This window comes from Scheffersomyces stipitis, chromosome 5 (assembly GCF_000209165.1).
Source record: "Scheffersomyces stipitis CBS 6054 chromosome 5, complete sequence".
In the NCBI taxonomy this organism is placed as follows: Eukaryota; Fungi; Ascomycota; class Pichiomycetes; order Serinales; family Debaryomycetaceae; genus Scheffersomyces; species Scheffersomyces stipitis.
In genome coordinates, this window is record NC_009045.1 from 1,149,006 (window position 1) to 1,172,288 (window position 23,283).

The 23,283-nt window shown below is 42.1% G+C and overlaps 12 protein-coding genes across 12 annotated transcripts; 8 read left to right on the top strand and 4 right to left on the bottom strand. All coding sequences in view use genetic code 12, as the record gives it.

Annotated features, from left to right (window-relative positions):
* Window positions 1-541: 541 nt before the first annotated feature.
* Window positions 542-1,390, top strand: PICST_36375 (predicted protein; the record flags this gene model as incomplete). The annotated part of the gene is made up of 1 exon (XM_001384857.1): window positions 542-1,390. The coding sequence occupies one exon, from the start codon at window positions 542-544 to the stop codon at window positions 1,388-1,390; it is 849 nt and encodes a 282-aa protein (XP_001384894.1).
* Window positions 1,391-2,002: 612 nt separating this feature from the next.
* On the top strand, window positions 2,003-3,091 carry PICST_72706 (60S ribosomal protein L11). The gene is made up of 2 exons (XM_001384858.1): window positions 2,003-2,026; window positions 2,519-3,091. Exons 1-2 carry the CDS (start codon window positions 2,024-2,026, stop codon window positions 3,038-3,040), a joined length of 525 nt encoding a protein of 174 aa, XP_001384895.1. The 5' UTR covers window positions 2,003-2,023; the 3' UTR covers window positions 3,041-3,091.
* Window positions 3,092-5,499: 2,408 nt separating this feature from the next.
* PICST_32294 (predicted protein) lies at window positions 5,500-6,279 on the top strand (the record flags this gene model as incomplete). Its single annotated transcript, XM_001384859.1, has 1 exon — window positions 5,500-6,279. One exon carries the CDS (start codon window positions 5,500-5,502, stop codon window positions 6,277-6,279), a length of 780 nt encoding a protein of 259 aa, XP_001384896.1.
* Window positions 6,280-6,637: 358 nt separating this feature from the next.
* PICST_32295 (predicted protein) lies at window positions 6,638-7,000 on the bottom strand (the record flags this gene model as incomplete). The annotated part of the gene is made up of 1 exon (XM_001385194.1): window positions 6,638-7,000. The coding sequence occupies one exon, from the start codon at window positions 6,998-7,000 to the stop codon at window positions 6,638-6,640; it is 363 nt and encodes a 120-aa protein (XP_001385231.2).
* Window positions 7,001-7,632: 632 nt separating this feature from the next.
* Window positions 7,633-9,369, top strand: PICST_60919 (predicted protein; the record flags this gene model as incomplete). The annotated part of the gene is made up of 3 exons (XM_001384860.1): window positions 7,633-7,953; window positions 7,984-8,869; window positions 8,912-9,369. The coding sequence occupies 3 exons, from the start codon at window positions 7,633-7,635 to the stop codon at window positions 9,367-9,369; spliced, it is 1,665 nt and encodes a 554-aa protein (XP_001384897.2).
* A 1-nt stretch (window position 9,370) lies between these two features.
* Window positions 9,371-10,768, bottom strand: TWF1 (Twinfilin A). Its single transcript, XM_001385195.1, has one exon. The coding sequence runs from the start codon at window positions 10,592-10,594 to the stop codon at window positions 9,479-9,481; it is 1,116 nt and encodes a 371-aa protein (XP_001385232.2). The 5' UTR covers window positions 10,595-10,768; the 3' UTR covers window positions 9,371-9,478.
* Window positions 10,769-11,126: 358 nt separating this feature from the next.
* Window positions 11,127-12,404, top strand: PICST_60357 (predicted protein; the record flags this gene model as incomplete). The annotated part of the gene is made up of 2 exons (XM_001384861.1): window positions 11,127-11,999; window positions 12,033-12,404. The coding sequence occupies 2 exons, from the start codon at window positions 11,127-11,129 to the stop codon at window positions 12,402-12,404; spliced, it is 1,245 nt and encodes a 414-aa protein (XP_001384898.1).
* A 193-nt stretch (window positions 12,405-12,597) lies between these two features.
* Window positions 12,598-13,423, top strand: PICST_72817 (predicted protein). The gene has a single exon (XM_001384862.1). The coding sequence runs from the start codon at window positions 12,618-12,620 to the stop codon at window positions 13,272-13,274; it is 657 nt and encodes a 218-aa protein (XP_001384899.1). The 5' UTR covers window positions 12,598-12,617; the 3' UTR covers window positions 13,275-13,423.
* Window positions 13,424-13,545: 122 nt separating this feature from the next.
* Window positions 13,546-15,732, bottom strand: PICST_32299 (predicted protein; the record flags this gene model as incomplete). Its single annotated transcript, XM_001385196.1, has 1 exon — window positions 13,546-15,732. One exon carries the CDS (start codon window positions 15,730-15,732, stop codon window positions 13,546-13,548), a length of 2,187 nt encoding a protein of 728 aa, XP_001385233.2.
* A 1,732-nt stretch (window positions 15,733-17,464) lies between these two features.
* PICST_84089 (predicted protein) lies at window positions 17,465-18,773 on the bottom strand. The gene has a single exon (XM_001385197.1). It carries the CDS (start codon window positions 18,606-18,608, stop codon window positions 17,679-17,681), a length of 930 nt encoding a protein of 309 aa, XP_001385234.1. The 5' UTR covers window positions 18,609-18,773; the 3' UTR covers window positions 17,465-17,678.
* A 1,937-nt stretch (window positions 18,774-20,710) lies between these two features.
* Window positions 20,711-21,623, top strand: PICST_72814 (predicted protein). Its single transcript, XM_001384863.1, has one exon. The coding sequence runs from the start codon at window positions 20,763-20,765 to the stop codon at window positions 21,495-21,497; it is 735 nt and encodes a 244-aa protein (XP_001384900.1). The 5' UTR covers window positions 20,711-20,762; the 3' UTR covers window positions 21,498-21,623.
* A 264-nt stretch (window positions 21,624-21,887) lies between these two features.
* On the top strand, window positions 21,888-22,484 carry PICST_47064 (predicted protein; the record flags this gene model as incomplete). The annotated part of the gene is made up of 1 exon (XM_001384864.1): window positions 21,888-22,484. The coding sequence occupies one exon, from the start codon at window positions 21,888-21,890 to the stop codon at window positions 22,482-22,484; it is 597 nt and encodes a 198-aa protein (XP_001384901.2).
* Window positions 22,485-23,283: the final 799 nt, after the last annotated feature.

Genomic DNA, 23,283 nt, shown 5'->3' on the forward strand with positions numbered 1-23,283 from the left:
ATTATGTTCTATAGAACCCAATGGGTGGGAGCGCCATTATTTGCTATTCTCGTTATGGATCAGCTTGTACAATCGGACGACCATATCCCCATGTGCCAGTTTATTTCTTCTAGTGTTTTTATCACTTAGTGGAGAGTATATATTTTGCAATTCGGTTCGCGCACTATTGTTTCGCACACGCCAACGCAACTTGGAGTATCGGTAGATTAATGGTGGCGATCAAGTTATAAGATTACTTGTTCTATTGATATAGGCAAAACAGTACGAAATTGTCAAATTGATCCCCCAATTGCAGTGTATAACACGTTGAGAAGTTTCACTAGACGATTGCAAGAAAAAAAACACAGAATAAAAAGCTCTCCAAAGTAAAAAATATAATCTTTACAAATAGATACATAGAAGCTCTTCCTAAAGAATTCAGAATCTACAAAGTCTATTGAATTGCATACTATCCAATTTTGATATCAACGATATAACAATATCAATTTCACATCAGAGCCAGACTGATTTATCATCACCATATCAATAACATTATATCACAATGAACAGTATTGCCCAGAGATTCTCCCATTCCAGCACTAGCAATGTTTTGAACGAAATCAACCAGGCACAGACTGAATTCGCCGGAACTCCTCAGTTGGAATTGGCTCCTACAATCCAATTGCCACCTATCTCACAACCGACGGATTTCTTGAGAGCTCACACTGATGATGCATCGAATCCTGACTGTAAAATCAAGATTGCTCACGGTACCACAACTTTGGCCTTCAGATTCCAAGGTGGAATTATTGTAGCAGTAGACTCCAGAGCCACTCAGGGTAACTGGATTGCTTCGCAAACCGTCAACAAGGTTATCAGAATAAACCCATTCTTGTTGGGAACGATGGCTGGTGGTGCAGCCGACTGTCAGTACTGGGAAACCTGGTTGGGTACCCAATGTAGATTGCACGAGCTTCGAGAGAAGGAAAGAATCTCTGTAGCAGCTGCCTCGAAGATCTTGGGTAACTTGGTCTACGAATACAAGGGAATGGGTCTTTCTATGGGAACTATGGTTTGTGGTTATACCAAGAAGGAAGGTCCCACCATCTACTATGTAGACTCTGACGGTAGCAGATTGAAGGGCGATTTGTTCTGTGTAGGTTCGGGTCAGACCTTTGCCTATGGTGTGTTGGACTCCGAGTACAAGTGGGACTTGACTGTAGAAGAGGCGTTGTATTTGGGCAAGAGAAGTATCTTGGCTGCCACGCATAGAGATGCCTACTCTGGTGGTTCGGTCAATTTGTACCATGTGACTGAAAACGGGTGGATCTACCACGGAAACCACAATGTTGGTGACATTTTCTGGGACATCAAAGCCCAAGAAGGGTCGTTCAACAATGTAGAAGGTTAGTGTATAATATTAGAATAAGAATAAAGATTGAATACAGAAACAGAGAGCTCAATGTAAGAGATGCCAAAGCAGGATAGACAGAATTGTTGAACACTTTCGGAGTAAACAGGAAGTATGGTTTTCGTTAAGAGCTGTGAGAGATGAAAGCCGCTGAAAGCTTAGTATGTACTTTCATAGTAAAGTGGCATTTGCACTGTTCAATCTTTCATATTCCGAAGTGAATATTTCCAGTGGTTAAGTCAGAGTGTAGACTCTCATAATTAAGAATATCATAGTTGAGAATGCCGAAGATTACCACAGTTGACTTTTTGAATTCTTCATAGTTTTGGAAACCTCCAGCAGTCCACAGTTGTTACTCTCAGCTTTGATATTCATGGTTCGGTCCATAGTTAAGAGTGCTATAGTTAAGAGTCTAACTGCTAACACTTGGTCGCACTAGGGCTGCAACCCTAGATATGAGAATCACACGTGATGAATTTCTCACGTTTTGTGCACGACACAACAGCCCCATAGTTAGCGTCTTCGCTATGCGCACTGTAACTGAAAAATTTTTAGAACCACTATGATAAAATTGATTCTTGAATTTTTTTAGAAGAGCTTCTCCTTTAGTACATTAAGAAACAAACAGCCAAAATGGTATGTTCAGGCGAAACAGATGATATGGAACCGGATAAGACTAATGGGGGATGAATAGAAGAGAGTTCAAAAGAACGAATGACTTTCCAGATGTAGAATATTGTCAAACGAAAAACCACAATCATCGGAAGACATTTAAAATTTGACAAGTTAATCAATAGCAAGATGAAAAAGATGACCAACATGTAAATTCGGTGTACTCACCAGGCTGATCCAGAGCCAAGGACAAGTTTTGAGATGTCCACAGCGTTGAAATTAAAAGTTTACGTTCGTTTGTTCAAAGACCATCGATTTTTACGTATTCTTCTTACGTTTGATTATTGAAAGAATCAAGTTATCAAACAAACCGTTGACAGCTGCAGTCCGAATCGGCCATATAGGAATGAACTGAGGAATTACTTCAAAGGTGGAAGTTCATCTCTTCGTATCTCATCGGGTCTAATCATATCATATATCAATCTATTTGAAACAACTCAGTACTAACTATTCTAGTCCGCTAAGTCTCAAAATGTTATGCGTGATTTGCATATCGAAAAGTTGGTCTTGAACATCTGTGTCGGTGAATCCGGTGACAGATTGACCAGAGCTTCCAAGGTCTTGGAACAATTGTCTGGTCAAACCCCAGTTCAATCCAAGGCTAGATACACCGTCAGAACCTTCGGTATCAGAAGAAACGAAAAGATCGCTGTCCACGTTACCATCAGAGGCCCAAAGGCTGAAGAAATCTTGGAAAGAGGTTTGAAGGTCAAGGAATACCAATTGAGAGCCAAGAACTTCTCTGCCACTGGTAACTTCGGTTTCGGTATTGACGAACACATTGACTTGGGTATCAAGTACGACCCAGGTATCGGTATCTACGGTATGGACTTCTACGTTGTCATGAACAGAGCTGGTGCCAGAATCGCCAGAAGAAAGAGAGCTAGAGGTGTTGTTGGTAACTCGCACAGAACCAACAAGGAAGACACCATCCAATGGTTCAAGCAAAGATACGATGCTGACGTTTTGGACAAGTAAGCTATTGTTGTAGATTAAAACCATAATACTTTTTAATATATCAACTGTAATAAATCGGTGTAGAAAGTAGAAGTATAGACCAGTGTTGGAAAGGCAGTTGCAAAACTGATGCCATGGTGAAGATAGTGAGCCGGTAGTTAAAGTCAAGCAGCGAGAAGAATAGCCAGATAGATGTGCATATATACTTCGAGAGGTAAAAAGAATAGAGAGACAATAGCGAGACTAGATTTGGCTACTATGGAATTTAGCTACTAAATAGAGTTTTTAAGAGGACCTGCGAGCATTTAGCTACTTTAATATCAGGAATAACTTTGAACAATAGTAAACAATATCAAGAAAAGTAACAGAGCCGTGCAATAAAAGGAACGAGGCACAGCAAGGATATACTCTACAATTCTAAGGGATGAAACAAAGAAGATGGAAGAAACAAAGAGGATGGTCTGATGGTGTAGGTATTGTAGAAGCGGAAACAGAACGGAATGTCTATTTCTATATATGCAAAAGCAAGGAAGGTATATGGCATCTGGATCATACTTGCGATTGTCTCAGTCCAATAGAAGCAACCAGATAACGCAAGGCACTGGCTTCGGAATACTAGAGAGAATAGCCGTCGAGTTTTGAAAGGATCTGGAAATAGATCTAATTACGATACCACAGAGGCGACGATTCAGCAGCACGAAATAGAGCCACATGAAACAGGGCCGTAGAGTCTGGGGATCGGCAGGAGAAATTTAGTTCAGCGTGGGATTAGGAGAGAGTGAAATTGTAGGAGAGAGTGAAATTAGGGGAAGGGCCACGTAGTGAATGCCATAGCAAGCCTGTGATGTGCTGAGTGCTACAGAGAGATTGCTAGAAATGTAGTTAGAGGGAGAGATGGGAAGCATGAGCCAGAAAGATAAGATCAGTGAAAGACACAGGGACTGGAGTGGATAGAATGGTACAAGAGCACGGTGCAAAATCTGGTGCTAGCGAGAGATCTACTGAGGAAGCGCCCTAGAGAGTCGGCAACTTCAGCAGAGCAAGTGCCGAAGCTTCAGTAAATGCCGTTACCTACCACATGCTCCGTTCGAGCCAGTGGTTCGCCATGGTGCCGCACGGAACATCTGGGGGCAGAATCGAAACAACCACAAACTCCTACCACCGATTGACAGGTACATGGTAGGGTTTGGGCCGGTAACGGCTGCCGGAGGGAGCCTCAGATTCAAATGTAGAGGAGTATGCATAGGGAGCTGGAACCACACACACAATCCTGGTGGCATGGGGACGAAGCTGTGAATCTGAAACTGTCGACCCATGGCGGTGATGGTGGAAGAATGAATGCCAGGCTACAGTGAGAAAATACTTCAACTGGAAAAAGATGGAGCCGAACACCCACACGGAACAATTTGTCTGGGACAAGGCATTATGAGCAGCCAGTATGCAGTGTACGATAACAAAGAGAAGGGCAAGGCACCACCAGTATAATGGGATTCTTTTATTCTATTATTACCGCGATCCTATTGTTAGGCTGAACTGTCATTCTGCAATAATCTTGTGGTTACAATCTAGTTTTATTTTGCAATGGAGCATATGACTGGCTTCATTCTTGTATCTGGTGGAAGTGCCTTTCTGTATATAGCGGTAACTTTATACCATATTCTCCCTGGACTAAGCTGTGTACAATAGCCAGGGAACAATAAACCGTACGGTACAGTAATCCAGTATACAATCCGTAGACAACATGCTCTATCTCCATAATCTCTACTGATCTGGCCGTTCGTCGTCGCTGGTGTCTCGCTCTCTGCTCTCTGCTCTCTGCTCGCTGAAGAGCTTCCCTCACAGGCTGCCTTGTGCCCCCACAATCATTTACGAGCTTCCTATGGCTCCTGCAGCCGCACGGCAGTAATCGTCGCAATGTGATTTTGGTAGCGAAATTACTGACAACTCTAAGGGCAAAAAACTCGTATCTCAGTGTGCGCGTACCGTTTCTCCAAATGCCTATTCCGGCCAATAATAATTGTACTAGCTTTTTATTTCTGTTTTACTGAGACTAAGTACTAAGAATTATAATATTTATTATTTCTGTATTTCTGTATTTCTTATATTTCTTATATAAGGGCTCTTTATTGTCAGACTCATCCCGGTGGCATATGGAGCCAGTATTTGTTGCTCCTCTGTAAATATCTTACAGTTTTCCCCCAATAGTTTTCTTTCCTCAAGGCAGATTCTTGCAATATTGACAGTTCCGCATCTCAGGATCTGCCCTACCGTTGTCAGCAGTATCTACCACAGTCCTGTGAATCGCAGGGCCCAATTATTGCGTTTAGTGATAAGGAATTTACGTCTTCGGCAGCATTGAAATAGAGCAACCAATCAAGAACAACAACAGCATAGCATTGCATCATTAGCAGCGTCCACATCATTGCCTTCGGTAGCTTCTTTTAACAGCATTAGTCCCTGTCACACGACAGTCATTCCACATGGTCACCATAAACTACGAACCCTTGGAGCACTTGCCCTACCTTGACGAAAGCATTTCTCCGGAAGAAAGATCGCATGTAGAGCAGCTCATCCGCGTGGAGTTGACCAACCAGTTCAGCAACCAGAACTTGAACAATATCAACTTCCATCCCAATCCTGCCAATGCGGAGTCTAACATAAACAACATCAATACACATAACTCTAATGCCAGCCGCCAGAATCCGTTGCATCCTATGGTTGACCAGATCCTTCCGCTTCCACAGCCGTCTGCGCTTCGATTGTCTCCCAGTCCCTTGTTGAACCAAGAGATTGAACGTTACGAACAGGAGCAGCTCGAAGAGTTCGATGATGACGACGAAACCGCTCTCCCGGCCAACGTAATACATGGTGGAATAGACATGAACAGATACGCAGACTTCATCAAAGAAGGCTCCTCTTCTTCAGGGGGGTCTGAGGTCGACCGGAACAACTTGTACACTACGCTATCGTACGCTGGACTTCAGGAAAGAAACCTTGCGTTGTTGTTGAACAACAACCACGAGTTAATGCGTTTGCACCAGCAGCATTTGCAAGAGTTGGGAAACGTCAAGGAAGACTATACAGTCAATCTCAACTCTAAGAGACAGATGGTAGATGAAGTAAATGTTATCAGGAAGAAACGGCAGGTGGTCAACTTCAAGCCTGTCAATGACTACTTGAACGAAAAATGGAAGGAAGGGATAAAATCGGTCGTTGACTTGGGCATTGAGGCTACAAGAATGGACATGGATATGAACTGAAGTAGACGATAAGAAGAATTGATGAAAAAGAAGGAAGGTAAAGAAAAGTAAAGAAGAAAGAAGTAAAGAAAGGCAAAAGAGAAAGAAAATTAACAGCACAATCATCTATTCATTATTCACTTTTCACTGTTTTTGTATTGTACGTTTGGTTTCTATTCCTTTTGGTATTATCATCGGGTTATTTTTGTTAACATATATGTATAGAGAGCTATATTTATATCTGCGGTTTGCTCGGGTTGGGTTTTCTTCTTCTATATAGATTATGCTTAGTTACGAATGTTTATGTCGTATAATGAATTGTTTGTTACATACTTAATAATTTGCCGTATGAATTCCGGTGAGGCTGTTCCATTCTAGACTATTTTAGAAGTGCTGGAGTTGAAGCTTGCTCCTTTTTCTTCCGTATCATCATGTCTGACTTCAAGCTACCTACGTTGACGATACGAGGACATCCTTCTCTGTCCTTTTCCAATCGCACGCATTCCAAACAGTAGTAGGCTGGTGTTCCCAACTCCTTGTCGTCACCAAGGTAGTTGGCACAGAGGATACACTTGTTATTCAAATGACCCATAGAGCATTCATGACATATTCTGACTTTGGTAGTAGGCTTCACGTAGGAATCACATAGTGGACACCGTCCTTCACACGCCAGACAAACTAGTCCTATGGATTTGCCAGGTTGTTTCATACACTGGATGAGATCGTATTGGTGGCGAGACATTCCGGGTATTATGTGATGAGTGCAATGAAATCTAGGAACGAAATAGTTCTATATGAATATGATGGAAAATGTGTGAAGTATAAATACTATGAAAGATGAAATACAACGAAATATGAAATATGATACAGCAAATAATTCAGATATAGTACATGTACAGCAATATAGACAAAGTGGAAGTTATCTTCAGGTGTAGATGAGAAGATGGATTGCAAAATGAAATATTTGAATATTAGTATTTGCGCGAGCTCGCTTCAGAAATCTCACTGGCTCAAAGACAATTCTCGCCAGAGAACACTATATACTACCAGTAGCACATGGCACTAAGTACGCAAGGTTTCTCTTTTTCTTCATAATCCATAGCGCAGGATTTCTAAATTCAAGGAATTGGATTGACCGAATGTCTACCGACTCTTAACTGGTGTCTCATCATTGCCATATCCCGAATCTATCCTCAGGTGTAAGAATTCGCACCCATTATCATTTTTTCCCTTCTCCCTCTACCATTACTTTCCCAATCTTCCATAACCAGACCATTTTCTCCAGGCGTTTCTGCTAAAACAATTCAAAATTACTCCAAAACCCACGATACACTCAACAGGACCGATATTTACCAAACTCCAAACTCGAGCCAAATGTCGCTGCTGCCTGATCCGAACGATACCGAAGAGTGTACAATCTGTCTTGAGCCTATTCTCCCCACAGACGATATAGGCACCATCGTCTCATGCTGTACAACGACCACCAACAAATACTATCACGACAAATGCATTCTACAATGGGCTAACAACTCCAACAGTTGTCCAACTTGTCGTCGCCGTTTCTACAAAATCAACATTGCTTCAGGAGCCCTGCCCCACAAAGTGAAAAGAGTGGTCTCGGTGAAGGATAAACTACTACCAAACGATGCCATCAACAGCATTCCTCGGGCCTACGTGATACCGGCTACCCGTCCGGTGCCATCTTTGCAGTCGACATCGCCAGAGCCCACTCCTGATGAGGATGTGGACTTTGACTGCGTGCGACATTCACAATCTATCACTACTGGCTTCTGTACTATATGCTCTAGTTCTGATTATAGATCATCAATCCGCAATATGGTATGTTGCGGATTTTGCGGTTCGAATTTCCATCTTCGTTGTTTAGGAATCTCTTCTTCGGCCCATGCTAGCCATATGGTTGGCTGGTGTTGTCCCATCTGCGATAGTGATCAGGATTTGGTGGTTCTGGGTTCAACAAATGCCACCATGTCTCTGGTTCGAAATCCTTTGACTTCCTCCAGATTAGCTTCGGGAGTGTCTAGGTCAACCAGATTGGCTACTAGCATAACTGACTCATTCTACAGAAACCCTAATATGGCGAGTATAACCAATATGGATATATCTGATATGTCCTTGCATAATATGCCTAGTGCATCTAATTCGAGGCTTGTGATCCACAATAACAATAATGAACTCGACGACGACTTTCTCTACCATAACAACGATAACGACAGTAATATCGTGGACAACTCTCTTAAACCTGAGATCCACTCAACTGTGATCAACGGTGGCGTGAGGTTACGAAAAGAACAACGTGCGATCCAGAACTTGAGCCCAGAAGAGCTCCAATCATGGGAGCTTTTCGATGAAGCAAGAAACTCTAATGAGTCGACAAACGACACAAAAGTTTCAACTGCCATATCTTCGTCTGTCTCAGAAAGCAAGACGAGACGTAAGCGTAAAAAGGTAACACCTGTAGCTGCTGTCGAGAATGCAACTATCCATCCAGAATCCAGAATGGCAATTGGTTCAAGCTCCAGTCGTATTTCAAGTTTAATAAATCAGTTGAAGACTACTCCAGCTATGATTCAACAGAAAAAGGTGAAATCTGGTCTTTTGTTACCTCAATTAGCTCCTCCAATAATACCACAAGCTACTTCTTCTACTGCAGAGTCAACTGTATCGATATCTCCATCGAGTAATAGTCCGATGGAGAATTTATCGAACGATAGTGATACACAGTATGACAGCGATTCGAAGGTACGGAAGAAGCCACGGTCAGCCGAACTTACTTTGGACCAAAAGATTGAGATCCAGAAGTATATTCGAATCAACCTAAGACCGCTCTATAAGCCTAGTAAAGATTCAGAATCGTCTTCATCTCCATCGCCTGTCATTAGAACAGAGGAAAACTATATCAATATTAATAAGGTAATCTCGCGAAGGATATACGGGCATATCCTTTCCGAAACGGTAGATAATGGAGAGCTTTGTCCTAACTTGATAGACGAGTACTTCAACGACGACGATCCTACAAAGCTCAAGGATGTTATAGACAAGTATGTCGAAGAAGAGTTGGCAAATCTTCAGGGGAGCACAGTAAGAGAATAGTACAAATTCACATGGGTAATTGGACAACATATATAGGGACTTAGGTACATTTTTAGGAAGACAAAGAAGACATAAACATGACATGAAATTAGGTACTTTTCCTTGTAAACTATCTACGACGAGGACCCTTTGGCTTGGAAAACTTCAAACCTTGTCTTCCAACTCCAGATCCAGCACCAGCAGAAGAAGCTGAAGAAACGGAAGAAGGTGTAGCAGCTTCCGTTTCTACGGTTAATTCGGACAACTCTATTTCGTCTAAGTCTCCTACCTCGATAGATTTGTCGATGGTCAAGCTGTCTTCCAGAAGCAACGTCTTCAAGTAATGGATGAGACTGACCTTAGAAGCAGCATAGAGCATTCTGTCTTTGACCTTCGAGTTCGAAGGACACGAGTAGATGAAGGCATATTTGCCTCTGTAGAAATTATAGATACTGTACTGAGGACGAGCGACTGGATTAGCTTTGGCAAGAGAGTCAAGCAACGAGTCTAAAGCGATTCCATTCTCCGAAGTTGTTAATTTGATCACCTCGCTAGCACTATCTATGTTGAAAGTGATCAATTTGTTTGTATCTGCGTTTTTTGACAACGATTGGAATTCCTCTTGTAATGAAGAATCAAACTTGTACAAGATATTATCATTACCTGGACCATGAATACTAGGAGAAGGCAGAGGTGAGTGCATGGAAGCCAATTCTCTCTTGAATGAAGAGGTTGATCCCGCTAAGGATAATGTCTGGAGAGTATTCAACTCGTTTAACATCTTTTCGTCCTTGGATAAGACGTCGTCGTTGTTGGTTGCTGAGATCACCTTTTGGTAGTATTCATAAGTCAATTCCTCTAGCTCGGTCCATGCAAACGAGTTTGACTTGGAAAATTTGTTCGAACCCAAGGAAGTCAACAAGGTGTTTTTGGTAGAAGCATAGAGCATCTTGGATCTAATAGGGGCAGAATCAGGAATGAAACTGATGAACACATAGTCGTCAGCTGTGGGATCAACTGGAATGACAACATACGCAGGCAGTGGAAACGACTCTTTGAGGTGGGCATTGACAGATTCAAATGCTGAAGAAAGGTGTTCTTTTCCAGAAGAAACGGCCCCTAACTTGGAATCCGTAACTAATTCCGTATTGTCGTCTGAGATCTTGATGATTAGGGGTTCAGAGCTAAGGCTCTTAAATGAATCAAGAAGCTCCTTCGAAGCAGTGATACCAGATTGTGTAGACATGATAGCGAGATTATTGGTACAAATATATGGCAAGAATTTGAATAAGAAATCAATCTTGGTATTCAGTACTTAATGCAAGATGTTGATGAAAATGTTCTACTTTCAGGAAACTCTGCCCAATAAGTAATTAAATCAATCAATTGGATAACTTCGCTTCGTATGATCAATTTCAAGAATTGTCAACAGTCTATCTTAATTCTCTTTAGAAATGAAAACGAATCCATTTGATTCAACTCAAATACTTAAGAGATAATGAACTGAGGATGTGTTCACGTGACACAGTCGACTCCAGCCAATTCCTTAAATACAATTCACTTCCATTTTTCGCAGCTTGATAAAGTTTAAGAAAACCACGTGACCAAATAACCCAATTAGGCATGTTAACTTCGGTTGTTTACCTTACATTTCTATCACATTTAAATTGTGAAGAGTAAGGCAAAAATAGAGAATTATCTACTGAAACTCCAACAGAGACTATCGAGACTCTCTAAAACGCAACAGAAGCTATCCCATATATATACTTGAACTTTTAATGTCAATTTTAAATCTCTTTTCCTCGGGATCTCGTGCTACCATACCGCGGTTCCACCAGGACGAAAACCACGATTCCATAGATCTCCAGATCAAGTCCCTTCTCTACCTTTTCAAGAGATGTCAGATCGCCAAGTTGGCCCATTTCCTCAATTCAGACGGAAGTTTCAGATATAATGAAAGTGGATCTGGTTCTGTCAATTTTGGCCAGGAAGAGTCTACCTATTACCAGAAGCTTGACCAAGTCTACAACATAGAAGGGTTCAAACATAGTCTTATTAAGGACGAGTATCGTGTGATGGTTGATTTCTGCAAAAACAAGTTCAGATCGTTTTGTATCGTTTCAGATTTGCCCAGTGCTAATTTGTCTAGACCCAATTCTCCGGTGAAAGGAGCTGGTATCAATGAAGAAAGTGGAGACTTTCCCAGCTTTAGAGACAGCAAAGATAGAAAAGTCAGGCACTTTAGATTTGTACTATTGCCATTAGAAGGTCTCACTGTAGAGTTTGTAGCGAATACGTTGTCAGGTTCTGACATCTATCACGAGCATTTTAGCTATATGGATTTTTCTTCCAGACACCAGAATGCCATTGACAGCATCAAGAAGGTTATTCGGGATGACAGAATCGACATGAAATCACCAGCAAAAGAATTTTCTATTTCTGAAAATGAAAAGGCTGCCATCATTAGAGAATACCTTATCGCTGTAGCATTTAACGTCCAAGTCATGAGAATATATGAGGAGTATATTAAACACCATCCACTTGTGAAAACACCAGTTTCGACTCCAACAAGAATGAAAACTACGACAACGTCTTTAAGTTCCTCTCCTATTAAGAGTTCTTCTTCCTACAAGTCGTTGAATGCCCCATTGGTTAGTCTTTCACTCAATACACTGCCTACAAAGGCACACCTCTCCAGCTCTCCACCTAAGAAATTATCTCCCAGAAAATCAATAGCAGATCTAAGATCGCCTACAAGAACGGACCAGCCTACTACACCTCTCAGAAGTAAACCTTCCATTGCAAAGTTGAGATTGGAAGAGCTCTATAATCCTGTTGCAGCGCCTCAAGGTTCTTTCGGTTTAGACAACCCATTTGTGGAGTCCAGCAAATCAGAAACCAGCTCGTCCACACTATCAGAAACATCCTCGATTGGCAACGAAAAGGCTCAGAGTCCTTCCAGAACTAACTTTGAGTTACGTATGGACGTCTACGAGAAATGTAAGACAGCTGTAGTGGACAAGCTCAAGAAGGAAAAGAATATTATATCCGACTGAATTCCATTCCTATTTGCATCTAGTAGCATTCAATATACATCTTAATAGCTATGTGGTAAAGGAGTTAAAGTAGATTTCTTAATAGTTATTGCACCCAAATTGCATGGTAGCGCTGTTTTGATTTCAAAGTTCAATGTAATTTTACAAACTGATTTCAGTACTTTTTCTATATAAATTTCATAGCGCTGACCTATTCAAAATTAAGTTTATATAATGTCAATGGCGTATAATAGAAGTATCGGAAGTATATTATATCAGACTTCCAAGGAAAGTATAAGGATTGGCAGTAATTATCGAAGGTGCTTTTCTGTCTCCATTTCCAGACACAACTTATTTGGAGGAACGAAGTCAATAGGCAATAAGGGCCAACTCCTTACACCACCTTCGGGGAAGGGAGAAACGTCTTCGAATCCAGCCGATTTGTTCAAGAAAAACGATATTTTGATGTACTCAGACAAGCCACTAAACTACATAGAGTCTGTGAAAGAAAATGGATTCCATTTGGCTAACAACTTGCTCATCACATCTCCAAACAAACAGGGAGAGATAATTGGAGCGTTGATGCTACAGAGTGAAACGTTCGAAGTCAATTTAAGCAACGAAGGGTATAAGATTATAAACAAATTTATTGTAGAATTCAATGAGGATGTTCTACAAGTGTTCAAGAAAGTACATCCCAAGCCAGAAATAGTAGTGATAGGCTTGGGTGAAAAGTCAAGAATGTTGAGTGAGTCCAACAAGAGGTACTTTTCCAGCTTGGGTATGCAGTTGGAAGTGGGGGACTCTAACAATGCTGCCCAGATCTTTGATCTTTTAGCAACAGAAAGACCAAATGTGATTGGAGCACTCTTGCTTCCTCCAAACGTATAGATATTACTGTATGCTACGCAGGCTATCAATACTCTATAAGCTCTGTAGGCAGTGAATTATCAGTTCTGTACTTTCTATTGTTGATAGTCGAGCTTTACTATATAGCTCTACAGGTCTCTAGACTACTGTAAATAGTGAACAATAACTTAATTATTTATTAAATCCTTCCATGTATAAATACAGTGTGTAAGAAGAAGTGAAAAAGAATAGTAGAAACACAATGATCAACGTAATGAAGCTACTGGAATTCATGCAATGGCCCAGGCCCGACCTAATCATTCTTGAGTAGCGATGTGTCCTCATCTGACTGCATCATTCCTGTAAATGGCCGGGACTTCGTGTTCATCATCACTGGCATCATCACTGATTGCCCGTTCAAATTGATTATGGAGTAGTTCTGGGGAGTTGAATTCAAGTCTTTGGAGAAAGGTTGGTAATTCTGGTATGGGTAGCCCATTTGAGTGCTATCGTTGTTGGAACTGCTATCGGCACTGGGAGACATGTCATTGCCATAGAGTTGGGGTGAATAGTTAACAACATTATGATGTTGTGGTGTAGACATCATCATCATCATCATTGGCTGTTGCTGTTGTTGCTGCTGATGTTGTTGGGGATGCAATTGTTGCTGGGGATGAATCATTTGTATATGTTGCGGATGCTGTTGTTTATTTGGAGGAGGCATTGCACCTTGGTGCGTCATGAAGTTGTTACCAACTTGGTTCAACAAATGCTGTGTTTGCGGTGACTGTTTCTCAAAAACTTTGTCTAGGAAGTACTTTCCATTGGGTGTAGATGATAGGCCTGCCAACTCAAACGAGGAATGGTCTGTATTAGTTGTCATGTTCAAATTGCTGGTATTGCTTCCGCCAGAAATCATACTGAGCTCTTTGCTTGTGTTTATAGAAAGATTATGGTCCTGACTGGAAGCATTGGATGACGCATGGTTAAGTCCTGGAACCCCATATGACATTTGTTGCGGCACCAAGTGGTTCTGAAAAGGAACAACAGGTGCGGTTGACGAACGAATCAAATTTTTGGAGTCGTCGGAGGTCGGAACTTTGCTCTCGTTTGCCGATTGGGTTCTTTTCAATTTTTGATTTTGGGTCAAGTTGGAATTAGAGGGCTTCTTCTTGTTTTTACTGTTCATTAGTGTATGTACATCAGTGAAAATGATCTGGAACTTGTTCATTCCCGCTTGCATCTTGGACCGATTGTTGACAGTTCCATCCGGTTTTATGTTAGACTTGCTACCACTACGAGTGTGTGAACTGGACTTGTTTTTGTTCTTTGACTTGGGCACAGGTAGCGTCTTCTTTTCTGAAAACACACCCATAGCCGGCTTAAGATCGTCAATATTGTCTACAGTTTTCAACACGCTTACCTTAGACTCTTTATTAGGAGTAGGGCTAGGTGGTTGGATAACTTCTTTGCCATCGTCTTCTTCGTCAGTTTCATCGTCATTAATAGGTGTTTGTGAGGTTTTGGAATTTGTTACTATCACCGTAGAAGGCGATGATGCTGGAATAGGCTTTGCAGGAGTCTGGAAGTTCTTAGGATCCTTAGATACGCCATTGGTAGGGGTCTTTGCGAAGTTGGTTAAATCGCTCAAGACATTTTTAGAAGGTGTTTGCAAGTAGTACTTGTTCAGTTTGGCATCTCTCTCTGGAGACTGGTTTTCTTTGTCTTCGTCATCATCTTCTTCATCATCTTCTTCTTTGTCTTCTGTGTCTGTGGAATCGTCATTGTTCTGTACAGAAGGCTTTGTAGAAATGGACAACTTGTGAGGCTGTCTGGGAGGAGTGTCTACTTGAGTGATTGACCTCTTTTGCGCGCTTTTAAGGTCTTGGAAGATGGGAGATTTTATGCTGGAAGTTTTGATGGTGTGTTCGATCTTGAACTTGGAAGGCGTGATAGTGTCCAAGTCCTTGCCAGGTGTCTGTCTGATAGGCGAGTCCATGAAAAAGTCTGCTAGATGCAATGTCTTGTCGTGAAAAGGTGTGATGTTACTGAGTTGGTGGTTGAGCGAAGACGTTGAAACCATGTTAAGATTATGTGACAAGAACGGGGTTAACGTCAAGCCCTGACCATAATCAATGAATTCCACATCCTTGGAGCCTGAGTTGGACAAGTTAGGAGGCAAAGTGTACTTGTTCGGAGTGGTGGTAAATGGAAGAATCAGGTCGTTATAGTAAGTCTTCGATATCAATGGAGTCCACCCGGAGAGGTTAGTGGAACTGCCGTTCACTCTGGAGGCTGAAGGAGGTATGGATGGGATGGTGTGGTTGGGATTGGCCAGTTGGTGTTGGGGAGAATTCAGATTCAGATCTTTTGTGGACGAAGACGACTTTCTTGACTCCTTGTTGTTATGAGATTTGTCTTCGCCGTCCGGATAACCGGTGTACATCAACAGATCGGCAAGGTTCACAGAAGGTGACGATTGAAGGAAGTCGTTGGGCATGGTGGAAATGTGTCAGCCTACTAGTATCCTTGGTTAGAAGGTCAATATGAGTTAGGGATTAAGATGAAGAATGAAGAATGAACTATGAGTATGTCGATGTTGTGACCCTAAGATATTTGATATTTGATTTTAAATGATATTTATGATGGACTTATAGTGTTGATGATGTTTATGTTGATATTTTGATTTAATGACTAATCTTGCTAATGATTGTATGATAATTCTCGCTTGAGTGTGTGTCTGGGACGTTCGGGAAGATGAACGATGTGTTACGAACGGCTCCGTGCAATGTCAATTATCAAGACTACAAAGAAGACAAAAGTCGAAATAACTACAAGATGTATTCAGATCGGTTGTCACGGACACTGCTGCCTTATTATTAATAAATTATAAGTATTATTATTGTTATTCTCGAGATTTTGAGTGTTGTTTTTGTATGGAGAAATTTGTATGGCAGAGGTCGTGCGCCTGTGCCGGAAATACAGCCAGCAGGTAAACATTGGTGCTGCACCCAGCTCACCAGAGAATATTCATTTCAGGTACAACCGCGTCTTTGTGCACCGATTAAATGCAGGAAATGTTCTGTCCAGCTTCTATTCTTGGAATGGTTAGCGGTGAAAAGCAGAAGCTAGCAGAGAATAGAGATATTGATGCCAGGGGAGAGATCTAGTCTTGTGCTGCGGCCATATAGTGAGATACAACAATTGAACAGCTTTCCCCAATACTTAGCCTTTTTCCCGCACTTGTATGGTGTTTCACTGTGCTAGTGCTGTGGAACATAATAGCGAGCGATCTCATAAATTCATCACGTGCACGGCTGCCCTGTTCCTCCTCCGACACACTAATCCAGCTTAGACAACGCCCTTATTGTTCTGGTGGAGACGGAATACATTGACGTCGTTCTACGTCGGCCAGAAGTGAAATTCCGGTTCCGTTTCGAGTAGTTCGAGTGCTATTTTGGGTTTTCATGGCAGGGTCTGTGTAAGATGATGATTGTCGTTAAGTATTCGACAATACTTAGCGAAGCAGTGTAGATAGATTTGGTCACGATACGGCAAAAGCATGCTTGAGGTGAGGTATTGCTATCTAGATAAGATTCTTGATTTAGATTGTTTTGTATAGTAATGAAAGTAATGGTGATGATAGTATTGATAGTAATGAATATTCATTTTGAAGATAGACAAGTCTGATGCCGAATTGCTTGTTCGAGATGGTGGGTATAAGATTGAACAGCTGTTATGCTCATCGGTATTCTCTTTAGCAAAATTCTTTGTAAAAGCTTGTAATTTCTGTAATTTTGGATATCATCAGTGGGCATTTTTCTACATTTTCGCAGCCATTCCAGCTAATACTACAATACTGTTAAATCTGATGCATTCTATTGCGAACAAACGACCAGTTCAAAACATGATCGTTTTAAAACTATAAGCAATTAAAACAGTATAAGCAAAGGATCTTAGAGAAATTTTTCTAATTTAATACACCCAGCATGCTAATATTCGAAGTCAAGATAGCTGCGAAAAAATGTGCTAATCTGACGAAAAAGGCCAGAATTCCGTTACCAACATTAGAGCAACCACGGGAAATCGAGTCATGCCATAATAAGGAAGAATTTCGTACCAGAAAAGTGAACCCACCGACTCTGGTTCCGACTCCTGTGCCCCTCCAATAGATACCTACATCACATACTTACATAAATACACATACGTACATTCAGAAAATTAGCACATTGCAAAACACAAGACGTATAATTTATTAATTATAACTATATAAAGACAAACGATGTGTGATAGTACAAGAATTAAAGGGATGAAACTAAACTAAAAGTAAACGACAGACTTTCGCCAATTCAACAGTAAGGGGACAACTTTTCAGTGAGCACAACAACCTTAAGTAGTTGCACTGACATCGTCAAAAAGGAACGAATGTACGTTCCGTCAGTAGATTTAGGCTTCAACCTTGTGTTCGTTGTCCCATTCTTGTTCGGTGACTTGCAAGTTTTCAGCTTCCTCAGCCAAGTCTTGGACATCGTATTCTTCGTCTTCGTGAGCAGCCAAAGAAAGGGTAGGTCTGACAACGGCAGAGTCGAAAGTCCAGGAAGCCAAAGCATTCTCAGCGTCAATGATGATTTGCTTGGAAGCTTCGTAACCATCGTAGGCTGGTCTGGTCTCACCTGGAGTGACTGGCGATTCATCCAACAATTCCAACAAAGCCTTACCGTAACCAGCAATCAAGGCAATCTTTTCGGAATGTTCTCTGATAGAGTCGAATTGGTAGTTGAAGGCGGTCTTCAACTTTTCTCTGGTGATGTTGGACAATTGAGCTTCAGCAACCAAGGATTCAGCTTCGGCTCTAACCAACTCTTGTTCCAAGACATTGATCTTTGGCGATTGAGGATCCTTGTACTTGAGGTAAGCGATCTGGTCGGTGATCTTTTGCTTTCTCTCTCTGGATGGTTGGACAGAGCCTTCAATGTCTCTGATGGACTTCAAGGTGATTCTGTACTGGTCGTATCTGTCAATGAATTGGTCTTCCAATTCACCGACTTCGTAGATGAGGACACCCAACTTGTCGGTAATGTCAGAGATGTCGTCGTCGTTGCCTTCACCCCACAAGGACAATTGCTTGGCAACGTCCTTACGTTCGCCGGCGGTGATTTCGACGGATCTCATCAAGTTCTTTTCCATCTTGATCAACTGGGCCAACTTTCTCGACAATTCCGGACCGAGGGCACCGGCAGCCGACTTACGGAAGGTGTGGGAGATCGAGCCCTTGCCAAAGAACTTGGACTTGGTGGACGATGGAGGAGGTGGTGGCGATTGCAATTGAGCAGCGGTAGGAGCTCTTTGAGATCTCAACGAGTAGGTTCTGTGCATTTTTGAGTTCAATCAATCGGAATTCAGATTTTAGGGAGGTGAAAAAGGGGGTTAGTGTGGAGTCAATGAGACGATGAGGTCAGGTGACGTATTTATCAAGAAGAGTAAATAGGTGAACGGCAAGAACCAATTGAGACACTTGATGACCGGGTTGAAAGTCTAGGATTCGTATTCAACTATAAAGCTGGAAAAACAGAAGAATATGAATAGAAAATGGGCGAAAAGGGGGAACCGGGAAATGGGCACAATTTATTTGAAATTTGCCCGTAAGCCCAGTGCAGGAGCCAGGAGGAGGTGATAATAATATTGGTGCTGTGGTGGGACTTCGACGAGCAGACTGGGAGTTACGCATAGACTGTGGGGAGGGCCAGGGTAGTTGCGCGAGGATAGTGCCATTCAGCACATTTCGCAGTGCGGACGTATGAGATTGCTTCCCAGTTGCGTGCGACTTCTGAGGCAGATAGATTCCGTGCTGAAAGTTACCGAGAATGGTTCTAGTGCGATAAGACGAATGGCACGGCAGCGGTGACAGACGCGCGATAGCCTCGTTAGCCACAGACGGGAATGTGAGAAGGCTGGCCAAAGAACAAGAATAATAACGAAGCCCACGATAGAAGATAACAGAATTGTGTCTCTACAATGCTATGAAGCTACATTGAACAGTATAACACTGTTAATATCTACACATATATCTGCTACAAACAGAGCTGCCAGTCGATTAGTTTGAGTGCCATACGGTTCCAGAGCAAGTTGCCCTAAATTCCTTCCCATTCCTTCCCATTCTCTCCCTACGGCTGCGCTCATCTCGCCATTCTCCCTGGAATTCCTTCCTTTCTCGTCGCTCCGCACCACCACGCATTTCTCGGTAATGGCCTGTCGCTACAACCATTTCACTCTGTCATACGTTTCCATCGCCAAATGGGAATTTCACCCTTACAATTTATCCAAATTAGGAAAATGAAATTCTGTAAATAATCTGAACAATGCCTTTCATGCATCGCAAATGAACCAGCCAGCCATCTCGAGGCTGTGTGCAGGCACGGTCTAACTCCTATTTGCTATCTCTCGAGAGAAACCATGCCCATCTCTCAAGACGGCTGAACATCCTCGGAGTACAAGATCTGCTTCAGCAATCTCTGCATTTCCCAAAAATGCCCTGGCAAAAAAACCCGAACCTCGTCTAATCCACCCGGATTCTCTTTTTATCCACCATTCTGCTGCTCGTTTCCAACTCTCAATCTCGAAAGTTATCTCTATCTCCCGACATAAAACCTTCATACAGCAGAGCCTAATCACCCCACCGCCTGTGGCCGTCCCTACTCTGGATTATGTCTTAGCAAAATAGCTCCTACGCACGTGACCTTTTGTGGAGCTATGGAAAAATGCCATTTCCTATCTCAGGCTCGCTATCTGCCCCTACAGCCATGAACCACAGTAGTAGAAGAGTACGTAGACTAAGTAGAACTTGAATCTCGAGGTCAGTTTTACGTCTGTCGTATCTCCTCATACATCTGATATAATCACCTCATTGTCTGTTCAACTTTCCCCATTCTTGAACTGGGCTTCGCACTGGGAATTTGTTCCGTTTAGTGCGAAAGTTCGCCAGAAATGGTTGCAACCCAATTAATACTTTGTGCATACCCTTATCAGAGCCTTTTTTATCTGTTTCTGTCGAGATGTCTAGTCCGTTTCATTTCTAGCTTATTTCCACTTTTTGCACTTGCTTGCATTGTGCATGTTCGGCAGAATTGTTTTAGAGGCAAGTCCAATGCCGTGGGCAGAACAAAAGGTGCAGATGAACGAATACAGCGACCAAGTGCAACTGTAGAAATTTGAAAGATCCTTACCGTAAGAGCCCTACAATATAATCTCTCTCTATCACTTACGTCTCTTCATTTGTGTTCATTCGTTCCTTGCTCGTGATCTAAGACTTTGATCTGAGAGATCTACTTGATCTAACCTCACCCATATATGCCTTCCATTTCTCCGGCATAGTCTGCTACCAAACAGGAATCCACTAACCTCACGCAACCGTTCTCGGACCTACGCAAAATGAAAGAGAAAAATATGAAAAAGTGAAAAATTCAAATATCCAGCCACCACTTCAAATAAACTAGTGTCGCTGTGTATGGGCGGCAACCTCATACTGCTACCATGCCTTCACTATTCCACAAATACAATAATCTTCTTAAGAAGTACCCCTTCAGAACCAATATGGTTACTACGGGGGCATTCTTTGGTATCGGAGACGCTTGTGCCCAGTACCTTTTCCCACACAAGGATATTTACACTGTACTAAACGACAAAGGAGAAGAAGTAGATGAAATACGCTATCATCCCTATAACTTTCCCCGAACTGCCCGAGCCATGATCTACGGATCATTCTTCTTTGCACCCATTAGTGTGATGTGGCATGGAAAGACGTTACCCCGATTTAAGAATCCCTTCGTGTCTGCCACTCGTCGTAACGCCATGAAAAACGATCCCAAATTATACCCCAGATTGCATTTTTATGACACGTTTTTCCGGTTGTCTATCGATCAACTCTTAATTCCTGGGTTTGTGTGGATCCCGCTATACAACACAGTGATGGTGACACTAGCCATGCATGAACATCCGTTTGATTTGGTTTACGACAAGTTGCACAAGAACTGGTGGAACGTTTTGAAGGCTAGTTGGACTGTCTGGCCCATGTTCCAGATGGTGAACTTGTACTTTGTACCCGTACATTTGAGAATCGTTACAGCTAATGTATGGTCCATAGGCTGGAACGGGTTCTTGTCATTTGTTCACAATACACAAGGGCATGGCAAGGGTAGCGGAAAGTTATTGGAAGAAATGGTGGATATAGAAGACGACGACGAAGAGGTTACAATGGTGTATGATTGAGGAATAGAATTTATTAGACATCGAGAATGAACCCCAATAGAAAGCAGCATGTTCATTCAGAAAATTGCATATTCAGAATATCATATTTAGTGTAATTATAGTCAGTATATTCCCCTGGGAGATACGAAAACATATTAGTGATAATTTTGCCGTTGTAGCCATATTCTCTACGTTAATTTCATTTTGCAATCATTACTTATCTAGGTCCTATATGGTAGCGATGCTGAAAAACTGATAAGATCTGGTGCGTCAAGCTGCCAGCTCGAGGAAATACCCCCACCAACTTCGAACAGAGTTAAAACCACTGAACATCACAAGATCCATTCCCAAATATATACAACAACCAACACGGTCATACGACGCACAACAATACAGTAATTGTCAATTGAAATGTCATCCATATTGCGTTGGTACAACCAGTTGCTTCTTCGCAGGCCCCTTCTCACCAATATGATTTCCACAGGGTTTCTCTTTGGCAGTGGAGACTTTTTGGCACAGAGATTGTTTCCGCCTCAAGATGGTGAAATACCTCCTTACGACTACTTGCGGACATTGCGAGCAGTGACGTATGGGTCTATAGTGTTTGCCCCAATTGGGGATCGCTGGTATAAGCTCCTAAACAGAATCAAGATGCCTGTGAGGATCAGAAAAGCCAAAGTTAACAACATGGGAGATACGCTTTTGAGAGTGGGAGCCGACCAGTTGATATTTGCACCCTTCATAGGGATTCCGCTCTATTACCTGGTGATGACAGTATTTGAAGGACATCCTGAGATCATCCAAACGATTCGCTACAAGCTTGATACCAACTGGTGGAATACATTATGGTCTAACTGGTTGGTGTGGCCACTTTTCCAATTGTTCAACTTTTACTTGTTGCCCACGCACTTCCGACTCTTAGCAGTCAATGTGTTCAGTATAGGCTGGAACTGCTACTTGAGCTACTTGTTGAACTGGAGAGATGTGAAAATAGGGCTGAACGAATGACAGGGTAGAGAGCCAAAAACGACTGAGTACTGAGTAATGAGAGGCAGGGAAAAGCAAAGAAACGGAAAGACGACCGCAAAGAAAAAGACTGTGAAAATGACAGTAAAGAAGATTGTTAATAGTTACAAGTAATGGTGGCAGAATAAAGGAATTTTGATAGAACTAGTTTATTTGGGACTCAAGGTAGTCGCATAGTACTTTAATGATAGTCTCCCTGGCAAAGAATAAAAGCAGAGTCTGTCTACCAAGTGAAGCTATTATATGTAGACCATACATGTAGAACTACCATATATGGACATACACCCATCCTTGAAGTGTCTAATATGGCTCGCTAATAGTACGCTGTTATCGTCTCACCACTTTCGCTCCAATGCCTACCGTCTGTCTACAGTACGGGATAGTCACCTGAAACGACAGCAACAGGATGCCTCTAAAGATTAACGGTCACGACACCAATACCGTTGGGACCATCCGATTGTACAACTATAACTTAGAATAAACCATACATCCATTCCCTACGAGATATTGTTTTACTCTCTAGTGGGATTTAGTATTGATATTCTCACAATTATCGTTTAGTCGTACTGTTTCTCTCCGCAATTCTCTCACAATTTCTCGCTAGTTCCTCCTCTCTGCCTGGACCCTCGCACTGACCGCCAGTCCCTTCCAGAATCACACTCTAGCGTGGAAACGACACAAAAGCCAATGTTTCAGCGGAAATAAAGACACCAACCACGAAAACTGCGCTGAGAAATTTACCACCGGTCTAGTTTTTAGATTTTTGTTGTGCTTTTTACTT